Source organism: Amphiura filiformis, chromosome 3 (genome assembly GCF_039555335.1).
Source record: "Amphiura filiformis chromosome 3, Afil_fr2py, whole genome shotgun sequence".
NCBI lineage: Eukaryota > Metazoa > Echinodermata > Ophiuroidea > Amphilepidida > Amphiuridae > Amphiura > Amphiura filiformis.
Genome location: NC_092630.1, coordinates 63,674,283 through 63,692,165, shown reverse-complemented (window position 1 = coordinate 63,692,165; position 17,883 = coordinate 63,674,283). Strand labels below are relative to the sequence as shown.

At 36.8% G+C, this 17,883-nt stretch overlaps 3 protein-coding genes across 3 annotated transcripts; all 3 read left to right on the top strand.

Annotated features, from left to right (window-relative positions):
- Positions 1 to 1,662: 1,662 nt before the first annotated feature.
- On the top strand, positions 1,663 to 2,211 carry LOC140147418 (uncharacterized). The gene has a single exon (XM_072169196.1). It carries the CDS (start codon positions 1,663 to 1,665, stop codon positions 2,209 to 2,211), a length of 549 nt encoding a protein of 182 aa, XP_072025297.1.
- Positions 2,212 to 8,314: 6,103 nt separating this feature from the next.
- On the top strand, positions 8,315 to 9,160 carry LOC140147417 (uncharacterized). The gene has a single exon (XM_072169195.1). The coding sequence runs from the start codon at positions 8,315 to 8,317 to the stop codon at positions 9,158 to 9,160; it is 846 nt and encodes a 281-aa protein (XP_072025296.1).
- A 315-nt stretch (positions 9,161 to 9,475) lies between these two features.
- LOC140147416 (uncharacterized) lies at positions 9,476 to 10,240 on the top strand. The gene has a single exon (XM_072169193.1). It carries the CDS (start codon positions 9,476 to 9,478, stop codon positions 10,238 to 10,240), a length of 765 nt encoding a protein of 254 aa, XP_072025294.1.
- Positions 10,241 to 17,883: the final 7,643 nt, after the last annotated feature.

Genomic DNA, 17,883 nt, shown 5'->3' with positions numbered 1-17,883 from the left:
AAATCCTTTGTTTGGAGTAAATCGATAAAAGCATGCAGGGTCTCTATATAAATTACAGATTCACGTGAATGCATTATATGCGGTTTTCGGCTGAACCACTAGCAGGCTATGTTAGCACATCTATGACAATGACAAAAGTACAAAATCTGAATTTTGATGATTTTTACGATCGTCTGGATGAGCAAATCACTGAATGAACCTTTAGTTCACTCCTCTCCCTGGCAATATGAATCAAAGAAAAAAAAGACACAAAAAAAGACAAATAAAACAAAGAAAAGAAACAATAGAAGAAAAACAATTATAGAAAAAATTTAACAAATATGAAAAGAGAGAACACGAAAAGAGTATTAATAGAAGAATGTAAGAAAATATAAATACAACACCAAAATATAAATGAAAAGTTCGAAAAATATTTGGTTTATAAAATTCATGTGACCGTGATGAGGCCCGAACTCACAATCTTTCGATCTATAGTCTAAATCGCTCGTGTACCAAAGTCCTATGCCTTACCAAGTGAGCTATGCTCGTGAGATGCGAAATAAAGATAAAATAATACATTTTATACCTGCTTGTGATCATGATGCAGCCATGTCTACAGTAGAATTCAACTCGACCTTTGCAGAACCCCATTAAAAGCTATTAAACCAAGCTAACACTCACTGAAACCAGCTCAACTGATTAAATCCTATCTTCTCTGGTTAAATACACACAACATATGTTTCTGCATTACACGTACAGTGGAGCAATGAGCTGAGATTATACTTTCAGTTGGGTGAACGATTATAAAGCGAGCGCTATAGAGAACAATTCTGTGTGGTCTTTGTTTACGAAATGAGACAATGCGTGCTTATTGTTAACCAGCGTTCTTGAAAATGAGAAACATGGTGGTTTGCAGACTTAACACGATTTGGAAATAATTTCTTCATATTTTTTGGTGTTATCTGTCGTTTACGTATCCTTCCTAAACACCAAAGTACGCATATTTCCAAACATCTAAATTAGCTAAAAATTTAGGACATGTTACAAAACTATATTTTCTAGAATTTTAGAAGAGTACTTTTAATATTGGCCGGGTTTTTTCCACACAGCGACATTAACTAGGCAATGTACTATTACCTATAACATTAACTAAAACACCAAAGTACGCATATTTCCAAACATCTAAATTAGCTAAAAATTTAGGACATGTTACAATACTATATTTTCTAGAACTTTAGAAGAGTACTAATATTGGCCGGTTATTTTTCACACAGCGACGTTAACTAGACATATCCCCATACTTTTAACGTAGGCTATTTGTAGAGGTCACGCGTCAATGGGAAAGAGCACTGTGTATTGTGTATAGGAAAACGGACAGTAACTGCAGTATGTATATTCTTGAAGAGGTTCATTAGGTTTGTAGAAACTCATAATATACATTTCATCTTGTCAAAACCAAAAGTTATTTACTGACCTGACAGTTTCGACCATCTTGGACGATGATTATCTTCAGAGTGATGTTTTTCTCTCCACCTTCTGTTTACCAGATTACAACAGGATAAGACTCTGCACAAACGGACTCTACTCGCGGTGGATGACATTATTGTTCTTCTGAAGTTTGTACTTACCACCACATATTTTCTGTTTCGTGGAAAAATATACAAGCAGCGATTTGGTGCGGCTATGGGTAGCCCGGTTTCCCCAGTTGTCGCGAACTTGTATTTGGAATTTCTGGAGCAGCAAGCGATAGCCACAGCGCCTTTAGACTGTAAGCCGCGCCTCTGGAAACGTTATGTGGATGATATTTTAGAAATTGTAAAGGAAGATCAAACGGACCCCACGGACAGTATCAAATTTACATTCGAGAAAGAGCAAGAAAGATCCATACCGTTTTTAGACACGTTGATTGTGCGCAAACCTGATGGTTCTGTTAAGCTACTGGTCTACAGGAAAGCCACACATACAGACCAGTATTTAAATTTTGCTTCTCATCACCCCGTTCATCATAAATTGGGCGTGGTCCGCACACTTTTGGACAGGATGAACAGTGTTGTATCAGAAAAGGAGGACAAAGAACAAGAAGAAGGAAAAATCAAGCACGCTCTCAAGAAATGTGGCTATCCCGAGTGGACTTTTAACCATGTCAAGCGCAAGATGGAATGTAAACAGGCTAAAAAGCAAAGTAAGAACAAAAATTCCACGGAAAGAAGCAAAGCAAATAAATGTTGTTAAACAACATTTATTTTCATTTTAGACTTTTTTATAGTCTATATTTTCTTCATTTCAGCTTAATTTAGCAGTTGTCATGGTTGTGTGCAACTTCCTATTACTATTAGATACGTTGTAATAAAACATGATTTTAAACATTTGTATATTACTTTTCTCTGAGGGCTTGCAGCAAAACTGATATTTTATTTTCCTTGGTATGGGTTTGTGGCTAGTAGTCAGGTAATGATGATGATATGATGATGATGATGACGACGACGACGACGACGATGATGATGATAATGATGACGATGACGATGATGATGATGATGATGATGGATAGTACAACTGATGTCAGATGATTATTAGAGTCGTGATGGTGACGATGATGGCAGTGATGAGGATTTAATTTAGTATGAAATTCTCACCCCCCTCCCGCACCCACCAGTCAATGTTGTTTTGATACTGAGACAGGAACGGACAATTGGTCTAGTATTGGCTCCAACATTGCTTGGGGGGTTGTGCTAATATAAACATTAATGTTTGCCACTCATGTTACTTGCAATGTTTAAACAAAGAGCACGTTTCTATATGGTATCAGTCACAGTATATGTTTTTGCTTAACACGTGTGCTATGACCCAAAAAATACATCATCTCCAAATACACAGTTCAGTGACCTCGAGGCCTCCATTCAACAAGAAAGTTAACCTGTTGTTATAGAAGGACATGCATTTATACCCAATACACTCAGAGGTCAATTTATGAGTGCACAAACATTATAGGGTCAACAAACTGTGTCTTTATAATCCGAACAACATGTGACATATTTACAGCAAGGGCCCGTGCCAAGGCCAAATCGACTTTTACAATGTTTATTGAAGAGATAAGATATGCATAATCTCAGTTTGCGAGTAGATAAGAGGTCAAATTTTTCCATGTTAAAATAGAATTACATGCTAGGCATGTTTGTTCCTCTTTTTCGTTTGTGTATTAATCATCATCATCATCATCATCATCATCATCATCATCATCATCATCATCATCATCATCGTCATCATTATCATCTTTGATTTGATTTGATTTGTTCATCATCATCATCATCATCATCATCATCATCATCCGATCGTCGTCGTCATCGTCATCATTATCATCATCATCATCGTCGTCGTCGTTGTCGTCGTCGTCATCATCATCATCATATCATCATCATTACCTGACTACTAGCCACAAACCCATACCAAGGAAGATAAAATATCAATTTTGCAGCAAGCCCTCAGAGAAAAGTAATATACAAATGTTTAAAATCATGTTTTATTACAACGTATCTAATAGTAATAGGAATTTGCACACAACCATGACAACTGCTAAATTAAGCTGAAATGAAGAAAAATATAGACTATAAAAAAGTCTAAAATGAAAATAAATGTTGTTCATCCAAGATGGTGGAAACTGTCAGGTCAGTAAATAACTTTTGGTTTTGACAAGATGAAATGTATATTATGCAGTATGTATAATATTGTGGAGGGCGCTAGCGTGAAATTTGCTATCATCACAGTCGCTACTATATGCTTGTAGACGGGTTTGTACGGTATGTAACATTATCATGAATAGCTCTTTTAGAATTCGAGCAACCACCTTCTGAAATTGGGTAAAGTTGTTTTTGGCCCACACTGTATAATATATCAGGTTATATGTAATCGTGCTACCGCATACGTAACGTATAGGGTATCTGAGGGGGATGTTCCCCTTGATAAGTGGGACATTTTTCAAAATGAAGCCCCAATTGAAGCCGATACCAAAATGTTGGTTTAATATCAGACCTACTATGATATAAAATTGGATCGATTGAGCCCATATTTATTGGTCGAGCTATAGTTTTAAAAGATTGGACGCGTCGATGAGATGTGGGCGTAAAGCATCCAATTTATCATTATTATTATCATTGTTAATAATTATGTTTTGGATCCAATATTTTAACACACTTGGATTCATCAAAATGTAACGATAAATAATTATGAGGCGAAACAAATTTCAAAATAGAACTTTATATCAGTATATACTAATGAAATCAACAAAATAGAATATGTTTTGATAGTGCATGACAGTTAATACTTATTATTATGTGAAATCTGACTTACCCGCTAACTAAATCGCATTTTGCACATCCAAGAAAAGTCAACATAAATTCAATTTGAGAAAGAAACACGAAATCTAGTGATTTTAAGACAACTCTGGCAAACATTTTTGTGCTTTCTCATAAATTTATTGTGTTCCCCCACTTTGAATAGTGTGTGCGTGTCCCCTGTCCCCATCCGATTCACGCCCTTGTAGGAAGAAAATACATATACAGTACACAAGTAAAAATGTACAATAATTTGAATGTAACACAGGAATCACCCCATTACAAATTGACAGTTTCCCATCTGTTACCATTTGGTTACCCCACTTTTTAAGACTATTATTTTTAACAGCAATAAACTTCTCAGTTTCTCTATAATTATGAAGAGTTTGTTTCCAACAGGCGCTAAATCCAATAGCTGCCTTGTGTCACATTTTATGGAATATTTTAACATTTTTAAAGTGACATTTAACGATTGGAGTGTAATCTAGCTTATTTTCGAACTATTTTCAAAAGCATTTTGTCCCCTTACAATTCTCCAATGCAAAGTTTTAAATTGGCTGCCTTTGGATTTAGCTCCTTTCGAAACAAAAATACCGTAATTATTTTCTTTTATATTTATTGTTTTCGCCTTCGCACGTGGGAGGTTAAAGAGATTTGCAATTATTTTTTTAAAGATATCCACAGAATTGTTATTACTATTCTAGTGGTCCAATGTTATTAGATTGGCAAGATTACTTCTACTCTTAGGAATATCTACAATTGGATTTTACATAAAGCAGCCTTTGGATTTAGCGCCTTTTGTAAACAAACTCTTCATATACAAGATTTATGAAATTTTACAAAAGCATTATAATTAGGTTTAACCAAATAAATTTATAGAAAGTATATCAAAATCCTTCAAAAATACATCATCAGGTTTTGGTAAAACTGAAAAAGATCGATCAATTCTGAAAGACCCAAAGTTTTAACGGTGATTATACCTCAGCTCTCATAGACCAGTTTCTAAGAATACTTTTGAGCTTCTCAAATTTATGAACAAAATTTAATTGCACCATATACTTTAAAGCAGTATTAAAAGTACACCAAGTAGTTTTATCAGGCCAGCACAAAAAGTCAATCCAGTATCAGTAATATTAGGGACCAGAATAAAGTTTAAAACCGTTGAGAATTTCCAAAGATTTCCTCAGAGAATAATTTGTACAATCAGTATCATGATCAGCATAAGCGCTAAGGATGTTGTGATTTACCACAATTCCATTAACATGATTAATACCAATGTTGTAATTTTCAGTATGTAAACTAATGTCACTACAATCTATATACAACAAAGGACTAAGAGTACATCCCCAGCAAACACAAAACGTTTTCGACATCATTCGCAAAAGGTTATCAGAAAACGTTTAAATGTCGGGTTATATAAAGGGTATATTAAGGGTATAAAACGTTTTCATAACATTAAAAAACATTTTATGATCATCTACTGCCCAGCAAACACAAAATGTTTTACAGAAAACGTTTAAATGTCGGATTATATAAAGGGTATAAAAACGTTTTAATAACATTCCAAAAACATTTTGGAAAACTTGATATAAAACAATCTAAACAGAATGTTATTTTGGGGTTGAAAAAATGTTTTGCGAAAAATGTTTGACCAAAATATTTGCAATAACGTTTTAAAAATGTTTCCATGACCTTTATTATATAACCCGACATTGAAATGTTATTAAAACGTTTTGAAAGTAACATCTTAAGAACATTTCTGTGTTTGCTGGGTGCAAATATTTTAACATTATGTTTGCAAAAATAGTTTACAATAGCATTTTAAAAACATTTAAAAAGATATTGTTGTAGTGTGTTTTCATACAAAATGACCTTTATATTAACCCGTCATTTTGCTGTTATTAAAACGTTTTTACCTAAACCAAAAGCCAAAATATAACTTATTTAAAACGTTTTTGTGTTTGCTGGGTCCTTGACGGACACCGCAATCCAAATTAAAAAAAAAGCTTGACGCATGACCATTATTTATTACATAAGAAGAAATATCTGTATCAACCCATTTCATTAAATGAGGACCAAAATTAAGTATTTAAAACTTTTTTGACCCCCCCTCCTTTTAGTAAACAAAACTTTTTGGTCCCTCCCCCGTTTTGCAACTTCAAACTTTTTGTGTCCCCACCTTTTGCCCAGCCCCCCCAAGTATTTATGAACGTTCCCGATTTCTATGCCTAGGGCCCATACAAAATATCTGGATTGTGTGTAGCATAATACCAATAGATATACTGAGGGTTGTAAACAGGTTATCAAAGACTATTTCTATATATACTCGTTTGCGCTACACTCTTAAAACTCTTCCTTTTGACAAATTTAATGTGGCATCGTATTAGCCTCAAACAATATAATATTTCTATAGTAAAAAATCGTTGTTAAATATCTAGAATCACATAGAATTTGACACGAAACGAATCACGATTTTACTAGTCAGTTTAACGTGTGCAAAGCATATAAATCGTTTGATTCCAATAAAATACAAATGCATAATCCGACATAAAAAGGACGTTCAACAGGTGATCTTGAAGACGGAATTATAATAGTAATTCACAGTGGATGATCTCTCTGATCTGAAAGAAATAATCAAGCAAGAATAAACATTTCTCAATTTCACAAATTGAATATTCAATAGATGTTATGGTCATCGTATACACCTCACGAACAGTACATTACAAATATTTATGAGCTATCATAACAATATCTGAATTAAACCACGAGCCACTTTTAAGGAAAATACTGTAGGATCCGCCCTATTTTCCCTAAACTTACCATGTGGCACGGTTATAGGCATTTGTGAAGCAGCTTGCACTTGACATGTCGCCTTTAATGTCATAGTTTCTTTTACCAGTGTTGCAGGATTTCGGGATGACATTAGCTGAAAAAATATAGCATCGGCACCGTAGCTTTTTGGTTGCGAATTTTCGTTGCTCATGCAGTCCTTGGTGAAATATAAGATCCCATTCTCACGGAACAGGTCGCTGATAAGTTTGGTATTTCCCAATAGCGTTATGTTGTTTTTCGCCCAGATAGTAATTTGGACAGCTGAAAGCAAGAGTACGGAAGTCACAGCTATATTTGTAAATAAGTTGAGAATGGATTGATAATAATCGTATGTTTCTAAACATTTTTTGTGTATACGGTATGAACACATTGAACCCCCGGGGTCTTCGAATAAAATTGTACGGGGCGTGTGCCACGCAGACTTTCGGATGCTGACTTTCTCTATACCTACTTTTTGCTGTTTTTGCTACCCATCAGTATACCAATTTTCAAGAAAAGCACCCAAAAACACCTAAATTTGCCATAATTGGGCGCTTTAAGGGCACTTTTGCCAAAATGCGCCCCATTTGGGCGCATTGATCTCCACTGAAAACCCACCCATCGATATACCAAAATCGCTGAAAAGGTACCCCAAAACCGTGGCACATCCCCGTATACCTTCAACCAGGAAGAACCCCCCCGGGTATTGAACAACCGTTATTCGTTGAATTTTGAATATATATATATTTACCGTTTGATACAACTTTATCATGTTTATATAAATGATATATAGAATTACTAAATAAATTCATCAGGTTTGTTGATAAACATTATAGAAGATTTCATTGAAACAAAACCAAAAATAAACTCACTGTTTGACGGTTTCGCCTATCATGGTCGATAGGCATCATCAGAATGATGGTTGCAGATCCATACTTCCTTGGACGTATCCCGACTGAAGAGGGTGTTTTATCAGCCAGGAGAGGATCATACACGTGACTAAGGTAGTGGGCCCCCTCGTCTCTGTTCATGACGTTCGGACCTCGTTGCCAATACAAGAATAATTAAAGAATCCATTTGGATCAGGAGACGAGGTCCGAACGTCTATCGACCATGATAGGCGAAACCGTCAAACAGTGAGTTTATTTTTGGTTTTGTTTCAATGAAATCTTCTATAATGTTTATCAACAAACCTGATGAATTTATTTAGTGATTTAAGGACTACTTATGGACAAGAATCCGTGAAACAACTACGTGATTTGGAAGGAGTCGGCAAGAAAATCGCCCGACATAGAAATCATCTTGTATTCAATCTCCGTTGCAAGGAATTACACATCACTCCCCGGAGTTTACAGTTAAAGTGCCCGATAAATACGGTAAAAGCGAGAGAGATCGTGGATAAAGCAAAACAACAACTTGTTCGCGAACGCATCCGCTTGATTAATAACAAATTAGAGTCTCTAAAAGAAGAAAAATCGCGAGTAGAATCGGATTTGTTTTCCCGGTTACCAAGCAATCTAGTTGATCATGTGACCGATCACGTGAACCGGAAGTCGGAAAGTGAATTTTGCAAAACAAAATGTCGCCATACACAGAAGTTGGAACGTTTACAACAACGATACCAAGCGAAGAAGAGAAGGAATACACCCGATAATGTAGAATTAGGAGGTGAACAATTGAAGAAGTGGGTGGTCAATCTTTCTAAGAAAGAACTCACGAAGCCGCAGGAGAGTGTGTTAGTTAAAGGACTCAATTTTGCGCCGTCGCCGGTGAAGCTTCCATATGAAGACTACATCGTGGCTACAGAGCAAGCATGCCGTAAGTTACCTCATAATGAAGCCACTTTACTTAGATCTGAAATGGCCGGTGCTATGCGTAGCTCAAAACCCCCTAAATCAAATATCACTAGGGAAGAGAGACGTGCAATTAATGAGCTCAAGAATGAAAAATCAGTGCTTGTACTGCCGGCAGATAAAGGAAAGCTACTGTTATCATGGAGGTGTCAGAGTATGAGGAAAAAAATTGTCCGCGATGTTAAATGATGAAAAACTTATGAACAGCTTTCCTCTGACCCCACGCAACGGTATAAGAGAGAGCTGGTGTCCACTCTTAGTAGACTCAAAAAAGAGGACAAAATCACGAGATCACAATATGAGCTCCTCTATCCCACAGCAGAAAACATCCCTAGAATTTACGGTACCCCGAAAATTCACAAGCCAGGCAATAAGGTCCGTCCGATCGTGGATTATACTGGCACTATTGGCTACCAGACTTCTCGCGCTCTAGCTGACATTTTAGGTCCTCTCGTAGGTGGTACTGAACATCATGTTCGTAATTCAAAGCACTTAGCGGAAAGCATGGCAGAAGTGTTCATAGAAGAGGGGGAGATTTTTAACTCCCATGACGTTGTCTCGTTGTTCACTAACACTCCCATAGATAAATCGCTGGAAGTTATCAAATCTCGGCTTGAGGATGACAAGACCTTGAAAAATAGAACTCTGCTCACAGTTGCTGATGTTATTGAATTATTACGCTTTGTACTCACCACGACTTACTTCTTATTCCGCGGTAAGATATACAAACAGCGGTTCGGTGCAGCTATGGGAAGCCCCGTCTCCCCGGTGGTGGCTAATCTGTACTTAGAATTTTTAGAACAACAAGCGCTGGCCTCGGCACCATTGGACTGTAGACCTACCCTTTGGAAGAGATATGTCGATGACATATTAGAAATTGTCAATAAAGAACAGGTAGACAATCTCACGGACCATCTCAATCAAAGCGACCCCACGGGAAATATAAAGTTTACATATGAGAAAGAACAAGAAGGTACCATCCCATTTTTGGACACTTTAATCGTACGGAAAGCTGATGGCTCAGTGAAGTTGTTGGTTTACAGGAAGGTCACCCACACTGACCAATACCTTAACTTCGAGTCTCACCACCCTATTCACCATAAACTTGGTGTAGTTCGTACTCTACTCGATAGAATGAATAGTATTGTTACTGAGGAGGAGGATAGGAAGCAGGAAGAAGAAAAGATCAAACAAGCGCTCGGGCGCTGCGGTTACCCGGGTTGGACTTTCAAACAAGTCAAAGAAAAAATGGTAAAAAAAACAGAGTAAGACTAACACCAAGAAAGACAGTAAAAATCAGACCAAGGGACTGGTTGTGATCCCGTACGTAGAGGGACTCGCAGAGAAAGCCAACAGAATCTTCCGGAAACACGGTATAGCTACGGCTATGAAACCAAACACCACCCTCCGCAAAATGCTTGTCCATCCTAAAGATAAAATCGATCCTCTCAGCACCACCGATTGTGTATACGAGATTCCATGCGCGAACTGTAAACATTCCTATGTCGGTGAAACGGGCCGCAAATTTGAAACACGACTTAATGAACACCAAAAAGAAACTGCCAGGGTGTCCAAGACCAAAACAAACTACACTCGTCAAACCCGCAAGCAATCTGCGAGTGAACAGTCAAAGTCGGCAATTGCGGATCATGCGGTCCAGCAAAACCATGTTATCAATTGGGACAATGCCAAAATTCTTTGTAAGGAAGATGATGCCAATACAAGAAGAATTAAAGAATCCATTTGGATCAGGAGACGAGGTCCGAACGTCATGAACAGAGACGAGGGGCCCACTTCCTTAGTCACGTGTATGATCCTCTCCTGGCTGATAAAACACCCTCTTCAGTCGGGATACGTCCAACCGGAAGTATGGATCTGCAACCATCATTCTGATGATGCCTATCGACCATGATAGGCGAAACCGTCAAACAGTGAGTTTATTTTTGGTTTTGTTTCAATGAAATCTTCTATAATGATATATAGAATTTCTTTTGCATAGTGTCTTACAGACTTAATATTTGCACATATCTGTTTGTTTGTTTGTTTGTTTATTTATTTATTTATTTATTTACTTATTTATTTATTTATTTATTTATTTATTTATTTATTTATTTATTTATTTATTTATTTATTTATTTATTTATTTATTTATTTATTTATTTATTTATTTATTTATTTATTTATTTATTTATTTATTTATTACTTATGTACTTAGCCCGACCGACCCAGATTTTGAACAAATTGAGAAATAGAAATAATTTTTTTCGGTACAAATAAATGTTTTTTTATTTTCTCAAATTGCAAATTATTTACAGATTTTGGTGATTTTAGGGGTTATTTCAACAACAAAAAACAGACCGACCGACCGACCCTACTTGAAAGGTCCGTCCGCCCGTAGAACAGAATTTCTTTTTTTCTTAGCCTTACTTATAATATTATAAATATTATTTGTTCCCCCTTTCGGCTAGGCAAAACCCACCCTCCCCCTTTTACACTCATAAATTAATTGTTTTTTTGCTAAGTTTCCCCTTCCGTGTAAAGTATAACTTTATAAGCCGTTTGAACCAAACTGAACAAAATTGACGTATACAATTACAATATATAATACCATGACAATAATGTGTATGACGACCATACTAGAAGAATAAATCATACATTACATACGTGATTGTACGTCAAATTAGAGACCTTGCGAAATGAAGTTAGAAACCAAAAACTTTGACGTCTAAAGGATTATAGAGGACTATGTATTCAAAACCACTCTGCCATTAAAGCCGCTTGAAGTTAAAGTTAAGGTTACACGAAGAAACGTATAAAAAACGTATAAAAGACGTATAAAGTTGTTCTCTAAAACCGCGTTTTCTAAGCAATCAAATATCGCAGCGAGTCAAATGTTGGTGCATGGATGTATCTTTACATTAATTTTGTGTGTTTATACAAATTTTTAGAATCCGTTTGAAAATCCTTCGTTTAAATCATTTTTACGCACCGTGTTCACAAGATCAAAAACGCGTTCCATGCAGTTTTTTTTCAAATGTTCGCTCCGTATAAAACCACGCCGAGTGATTGTTTTCTCCTTTTATGTATTGTACTACAAATCGACCAAAGAAATAATGTTGCCATGGGGAAGAACCAAATACAGTACCGATAAAATTTTATTAGCCCGTTTTTGGGAACAGTTTTCGAGAATCTTGTACCACAAAACACTGTTATGTTACATTATCGATATCTGGATTGTGGAACGTTAATTTTGATTTCTAACTGCCTACATTATTTCTCAAATGTCTGTCGCTTACTTTACCATTTGAATTTCACTCCAAATTTAAGCTACTTGTGCAAAAAACGAGGTTTTTCGCCATCGATACCTCCAACATTTACAGCGGTATTGAGCTTGTTTATCATAAGAGCCTGTTATACACTATTCCATAATAGTCAGTTTGAGATCAATCCTTTCTATATGTCCCCAGTAGCTCAATGGGTTAGCGCGTTGGACTCACGCTGGACTGTATAATGCTATAGTTTTGAGCTGGGAAACTTTGGTACGTGTTCGAGTCCCGATGAGGTCCACTCCATTTAGTTTAGTTTATTTTTCTCTCACTTTTTTTCTTTTTTCTTGTTCGTTTCTTTCTTTCTGACTGCAGCGATTGATTGTTTTTGCCCGTTTTTTTCATTATATAATTTAGGAATGTTTAGGCTTATACTAGTCTAATAGACGGCCTATGATATGAATATAAACTGCTCAAATAAAGAAAGTCCGCAGTCATGTAACCCGTCCTACACCAACTCCTGATCTTATTATGAAAATTTGATTGATACGGTTGTGTGCATAATCTTGTTAGCTCTAATTTGATACCAAATGTGATACCAAACACTCAAAAGTGACAAAGACTGATACCAGTTTATGGCATTTGGTGCATTTTCAAAAGTTGCAAATTAAAACGATAACGCGTTCGAAACTGCTTAGCGTGGCAATGTTGTCAAACTTGCTTGCCCACGATGAACCCATGTCGACTATCCCAAGTGCGCGCTTTATTCAATTATTAATTCAAAACGCATGGATTGCTACAGTGCTTTACTGAGAATGCTAGGGCACGATGCGATCGATATGACCAAGCGGTTGTTTCGGGCTATGTCAATGGTCGCGCTGTGCCATTCACCTCTACAGCTCCGCGTGGTCCATTTTTAATTTGCAACTTTTGAAAATGCACCAAATTTCATATACTGGTCTCAATCTCTCTGAATTTAGAGTTTTTGGTGGCAAATTTGGTATCAAGTTGGAGCTAACAAGATTCTGCACACGACTTTATCAATTAAATGTTCATAACACGCTCAGGTTTTGGTGTAGGACGGGTTACATGACTGCGGACTTTCTTTACTTGATTGAGCAGTTTAGGTCAATATTAGTGATAACAAAATATTGGTTGTTGGTTTTGTTATTGTAGTTATTGTTGTAGGCCTATATTTCATAATCAGGGTATAAATAGGCATACTAGGCCTGATTATAGCCTATAGAAGCATTGATTTATTTCACGACAGATTTCATCCAGGATAATTTTAAAAATTGAAAATTTAGAAAATCCAAAGGAAAATTGCCGAAAACGGCTGCCCACAATCACCCCCCCCCCATCAGCCCATATGGTCCTATCATGGTCGCCCCCCTCCCTATCCCTGCAACATATAGGATGACTCACGAGCCGCGGTTTGTCCGTGGCCCTAGTTCAGATTGATACACTATTGTACGCGTGAGTTCATTCTTTTCTGCATGGCTGTTTCCATTATTAACTTACGCCCCTCTGGAATCAAGCCTTGAAAATCAATTGTATTTAACCTTAACGCGAGAATCTATAGTGTGCCGTAAATTATGATGAAAATACGTCATAATTAAGAACAATAGTTTGGATATTTCCTCAAAGACTACATAATTACCACTTATGTATTATCTAGTTAATAGACCAAGTATTGGAAATCTAATTTGGTTTGGGTAAAAAACATGCCACATGTTGCTGAAAATTACTGATTGAATTAGATCAAAATATTTTTTGTTCCAAACGTCACACTTGGTATATGCTTTTGTGTGTGCTCATGACGTACACCAAATCAGCTTGCGGAACCAAGTTTTGGCTTCGACTTCAACGCCAAGGGGATTAAGTTCCCGTAAAATGGCCTGATTTTACTGGACCCAGCAGTGTACTGAACTTCTGCGAATTGCAGCTAATGTGAACTTTTTTTTTTACAACGTTGCGTGTCTTTTAATTACACCTCTATATAACCAAATATGCTTGTACTGTTCAGGTATTTTATTTAATTATTTATTTTATTTATTTAGGCCTACATTATGTGCCATGCTATACGCTGACAATCTTTAAACACACTCATCAAACATAAGTTATACATTGTGGCATATAGGCCTATGGGTATTGTATGTCAACCAAATTATTCATTATTAAAAGAGGAGGCCTATTGTTACAAAAAATAAGAATGTCAGAAAAGGAGCATCCAGAAATATGTTGGTTGAAATTCAAAATTCTGGGAGTTTTTAAAGAACAAAATGAGGATCATTCGGGGAGATATATTTAATTCGATCAGAATGCAAAGAGGAGTCCTTGCCCTCCTAAAAGAAAACTCCTGGCAACGCCACTGGGGAGTGGGAAAGTGAGGATAGATGAATAGATGGAGGGAGGGGAGGATATGGAGAGGTGGTGGTGGTGGTGGGGGGGGCAGGGAGAGCAAACAGATAAAATGGGCTTGTGTCCTGATGGAAATATAAAATTGACAAAGCTAACGTTTAATAATTGAGCTGGAATAACAATTGAGCTTTTAATCATCCGGGACATTGATAGGCATATCACAAGAATATTTAATTAAAACATGTTTAGAAGTATAATATTAGCGTATAGCTCATAACATAGGCCTAATTCCCATTGCATTGGTCATCGCCTAGAGATGTAATCCATGTTTATTCAAACTAAGCGCCTATTGTAATAAGTGTTACCAACAAACCACTTCAGCAAACAAAAGGGAGAAATTTGTTGCAGTCGCTTTTACATACCCTTCTTTTGATCACCCATTGATACACTTCCCTAGTTTAAACAACAAGACGCTGTTGGTACAGAAACCAATCTGACGTTCGCGTTGAAGTGAATTTGAGCAAGAAATCGAATCGATATTTTTGAAGTTGCCGTTAAAGTTCCAGTAACTTCATTCCGCAAAGTCTCTATTGTCATATAACGTATGAGCGTGATGTATAGTATACGAGTCTTCCTCAACATCTTCCAGCCGGGATGATTAGATCATGTACAGTCATCTACGTATTTATGCTCTAAATTGTACGTCAAAGGGTGTACAGATTACCGATTTAGCATGGGGGACACAAAAAGGTGCTTAAAAACACATTTTGAATTTGTTTTTTTGTCCATTTTGATACTTAATTGAATGTGAGCGAGCGAATGAGTAAGTTGGGGTTGAGGAGGTCGGGCGGGGACATCTAGCCTATTAAGTTCGAGAGGGTCATTATTCCGAAAAGGGCTAAAGTTATAGTTTCGTCAATTTACGTTAAAATTAGAGTTAAAATTAGGGTCAGGGTTATGCTCACTGGCGGCACTACGGGGGGGGGGAGTGGAAATACTTATCTTGACTCCCAAATAAATAAATCCATGACCCATTCCTCCCGAAGAAAATGACAGCCCCCTAAGTTCCCTATCATCACGTGCAAAAATTATCAAATAACATCATCGGCAGCTACTCAGTTCTGACCTTAATGCCAGTAAGAATCACATTTCGTCATCAATATGGCCAATTGCCACGCCCATTTAGCACGGAAATATTGAAATACAAGTTTTTAAATCAGCTATATCTAGCTTTTCCGTCATTAATTTTTTTGTCCGTAATGGAAAATCTAAATAAAGAGTGTATATTTCGCTCAAATTATTTTGCCCTTTGCAATCAATGCCACTATTTTGCAAAAACAATTTTCCTTGTAACCTGTCATTTTCGCCTAAACTTTTGCGTGTGGAATTTGTGTACATCCGGGTACCTTACATCGTTGAACACGGTATGGCGACTTGTAGATGTCACGTGCGCATTTATAAAAGCGCATTTATATATATACCCGAAGTCAACTGAACATTGGCTGCGAGTGATTCAACCGAAAGCCATGTATTTAAGACAAAACAAGACATTTTACACAAATCTGTAATTTAAATACTGACAGTACCTAATTAGCTACATGTATTTGAATGGAGCTTCAACTTCGTCAGTACTGCTGTTTTCTTCGTTTTTTATCAAATTTGTCATTTCAAAAATACCAAATGACAATTTGAATGACTTATCCTTCACTTTTAAACAATTTATAGACAATTTCAATTTTTTTACACTTGCGCTGGGATCACTGAATGGGTCTTTAATTAAATTAAATTACACAAAATTGGTGCGTACCTTCAACGGGATATTGACATTTATTACCACAGCCAGCTGGCCGAGGGCAACATCGCTTGATTATGACACAATCTCCATCATCCTGGCAGGTATCATGTAAGGCACATTGTGGAGGTTGGGACTCGTCATCTCTTACAGGTGGACACTTAACTGTATTGTCAAGAGAAATAAATATCTAATATGTTGGCAGAATGTCCAATGCCTTTCGCACCCCAGTGGCGTAGCCAGGGGGTAAAGTGGGTAACTGCCCCCTTTGAAAAGTTTTTCCCCCTCTTATGGCACTTATCATGCTTATAGACACTTCCATACCTTGCAGAGAGCAGACAACAATAACATTTTAGCAATTGTACAATATGCCACTTGTGGGTTGTGAGTGTTGGCTAGGGGTCGGTGGAATTGGTATTTGTTTGGGGGACTGCTCTATAATCCGAAGGTTCTAAAATCCGAAGGTTCTTTAGTCCGAAGGTTCGCTAGTCCGAACACGTGTGCATAGCATTCGTTAGTCCGAATTTTAAAAGAGGTTCTCTAGTCCGAAAAAAAATTGAAAAGAGGTTCTTTATTCCGACGGTTCTTGATTTCGAAGGTTCTATAGTCCGAATTTTAAAAACGGTTCTCTAGTCCGAATATGAAAATAGTCTCTATAGTCCGAATTTAAAAAAGGGTTCTATAGTCCGAATATGAAAATAGTCTCTATAGTCCGAATTTTAAAAAGGGTTCTATAGTCCGAATATAGAAATAGGCTCTATAATCCGAATTCAAAAAATGGTTCTCTAGTCCGAAATTGTAAAACGGTTCTATAGTCCGAAACGGATACCGTGTTCTTTAGTCCGAATCAGTAAAAAGGTTCTATAGTCCGAATTTTAAAACATTAACATATACTGCGCCCTCTAGCTAGATAATACTAAAGCAGAGTCTATGGCAAACGGGATATGACGCTACTGCTATTAAAAGGGCGCACACCACCAAATCACGATGTAATGACGATGTAATGTAGATGGATTCCGGTAAAAACAAAAATATTTTTAGAGATATTTTGGCCTTTCTGTGGAAAAAAGAGAGGCATGTTATAGCTTAAATAAATATTTGAGACCTACACATGAACTTGGATCGCCCAACAAGTTGCATAACACAATTTTTTAATAAAGTAGGCCGTCGGATTGAAAAATGGCCAGAAACGGGTTTTCAGGGTCTACCCTGAACGGGTCGAAAATGAAAAACGGATACAAATGAAGAAAATATCACCAGAATAAAGGTGAACGTTAATGTATGCTACGAAAAATATCCAGAGAAACCAACCATGTTGAACTTCTGCGGATTTGTATTTAACAAGTGATGATTTGACACTGAAACAAATGATAAAAATAAAATTCGGACTATAGAACCCGTTTACCAATTCGGACTAAAGAACACGGTATCCGGTTCGGACTATAGAACCGTTTTGCAATTTCGGACTATAGAACCTTTTTTTCAAATTCGGA

Coding starts and splice junctions, on each gene's coding strand:
- LOC140147418 (XM_072169196.1), top strand. CDS start 1,663: ATGGGTAGCCCGGTTTCCCCAGTTGTCGCGAACTTGTATTTGGAATTT.
- LOC140147417 (XM_072169195.1), top strand. CDS start 8,315: ATGAATTTATTTAGTGATTTAAGGACTACTTATGGACAAGAATCCGTG.
- LOC140147416 (XM_072169193.1), top strand. CDS start 9,476: ATGGCAGAAGTGTTCATAGAAGAGGGGGAGATTTTTAACTCCCATGAC.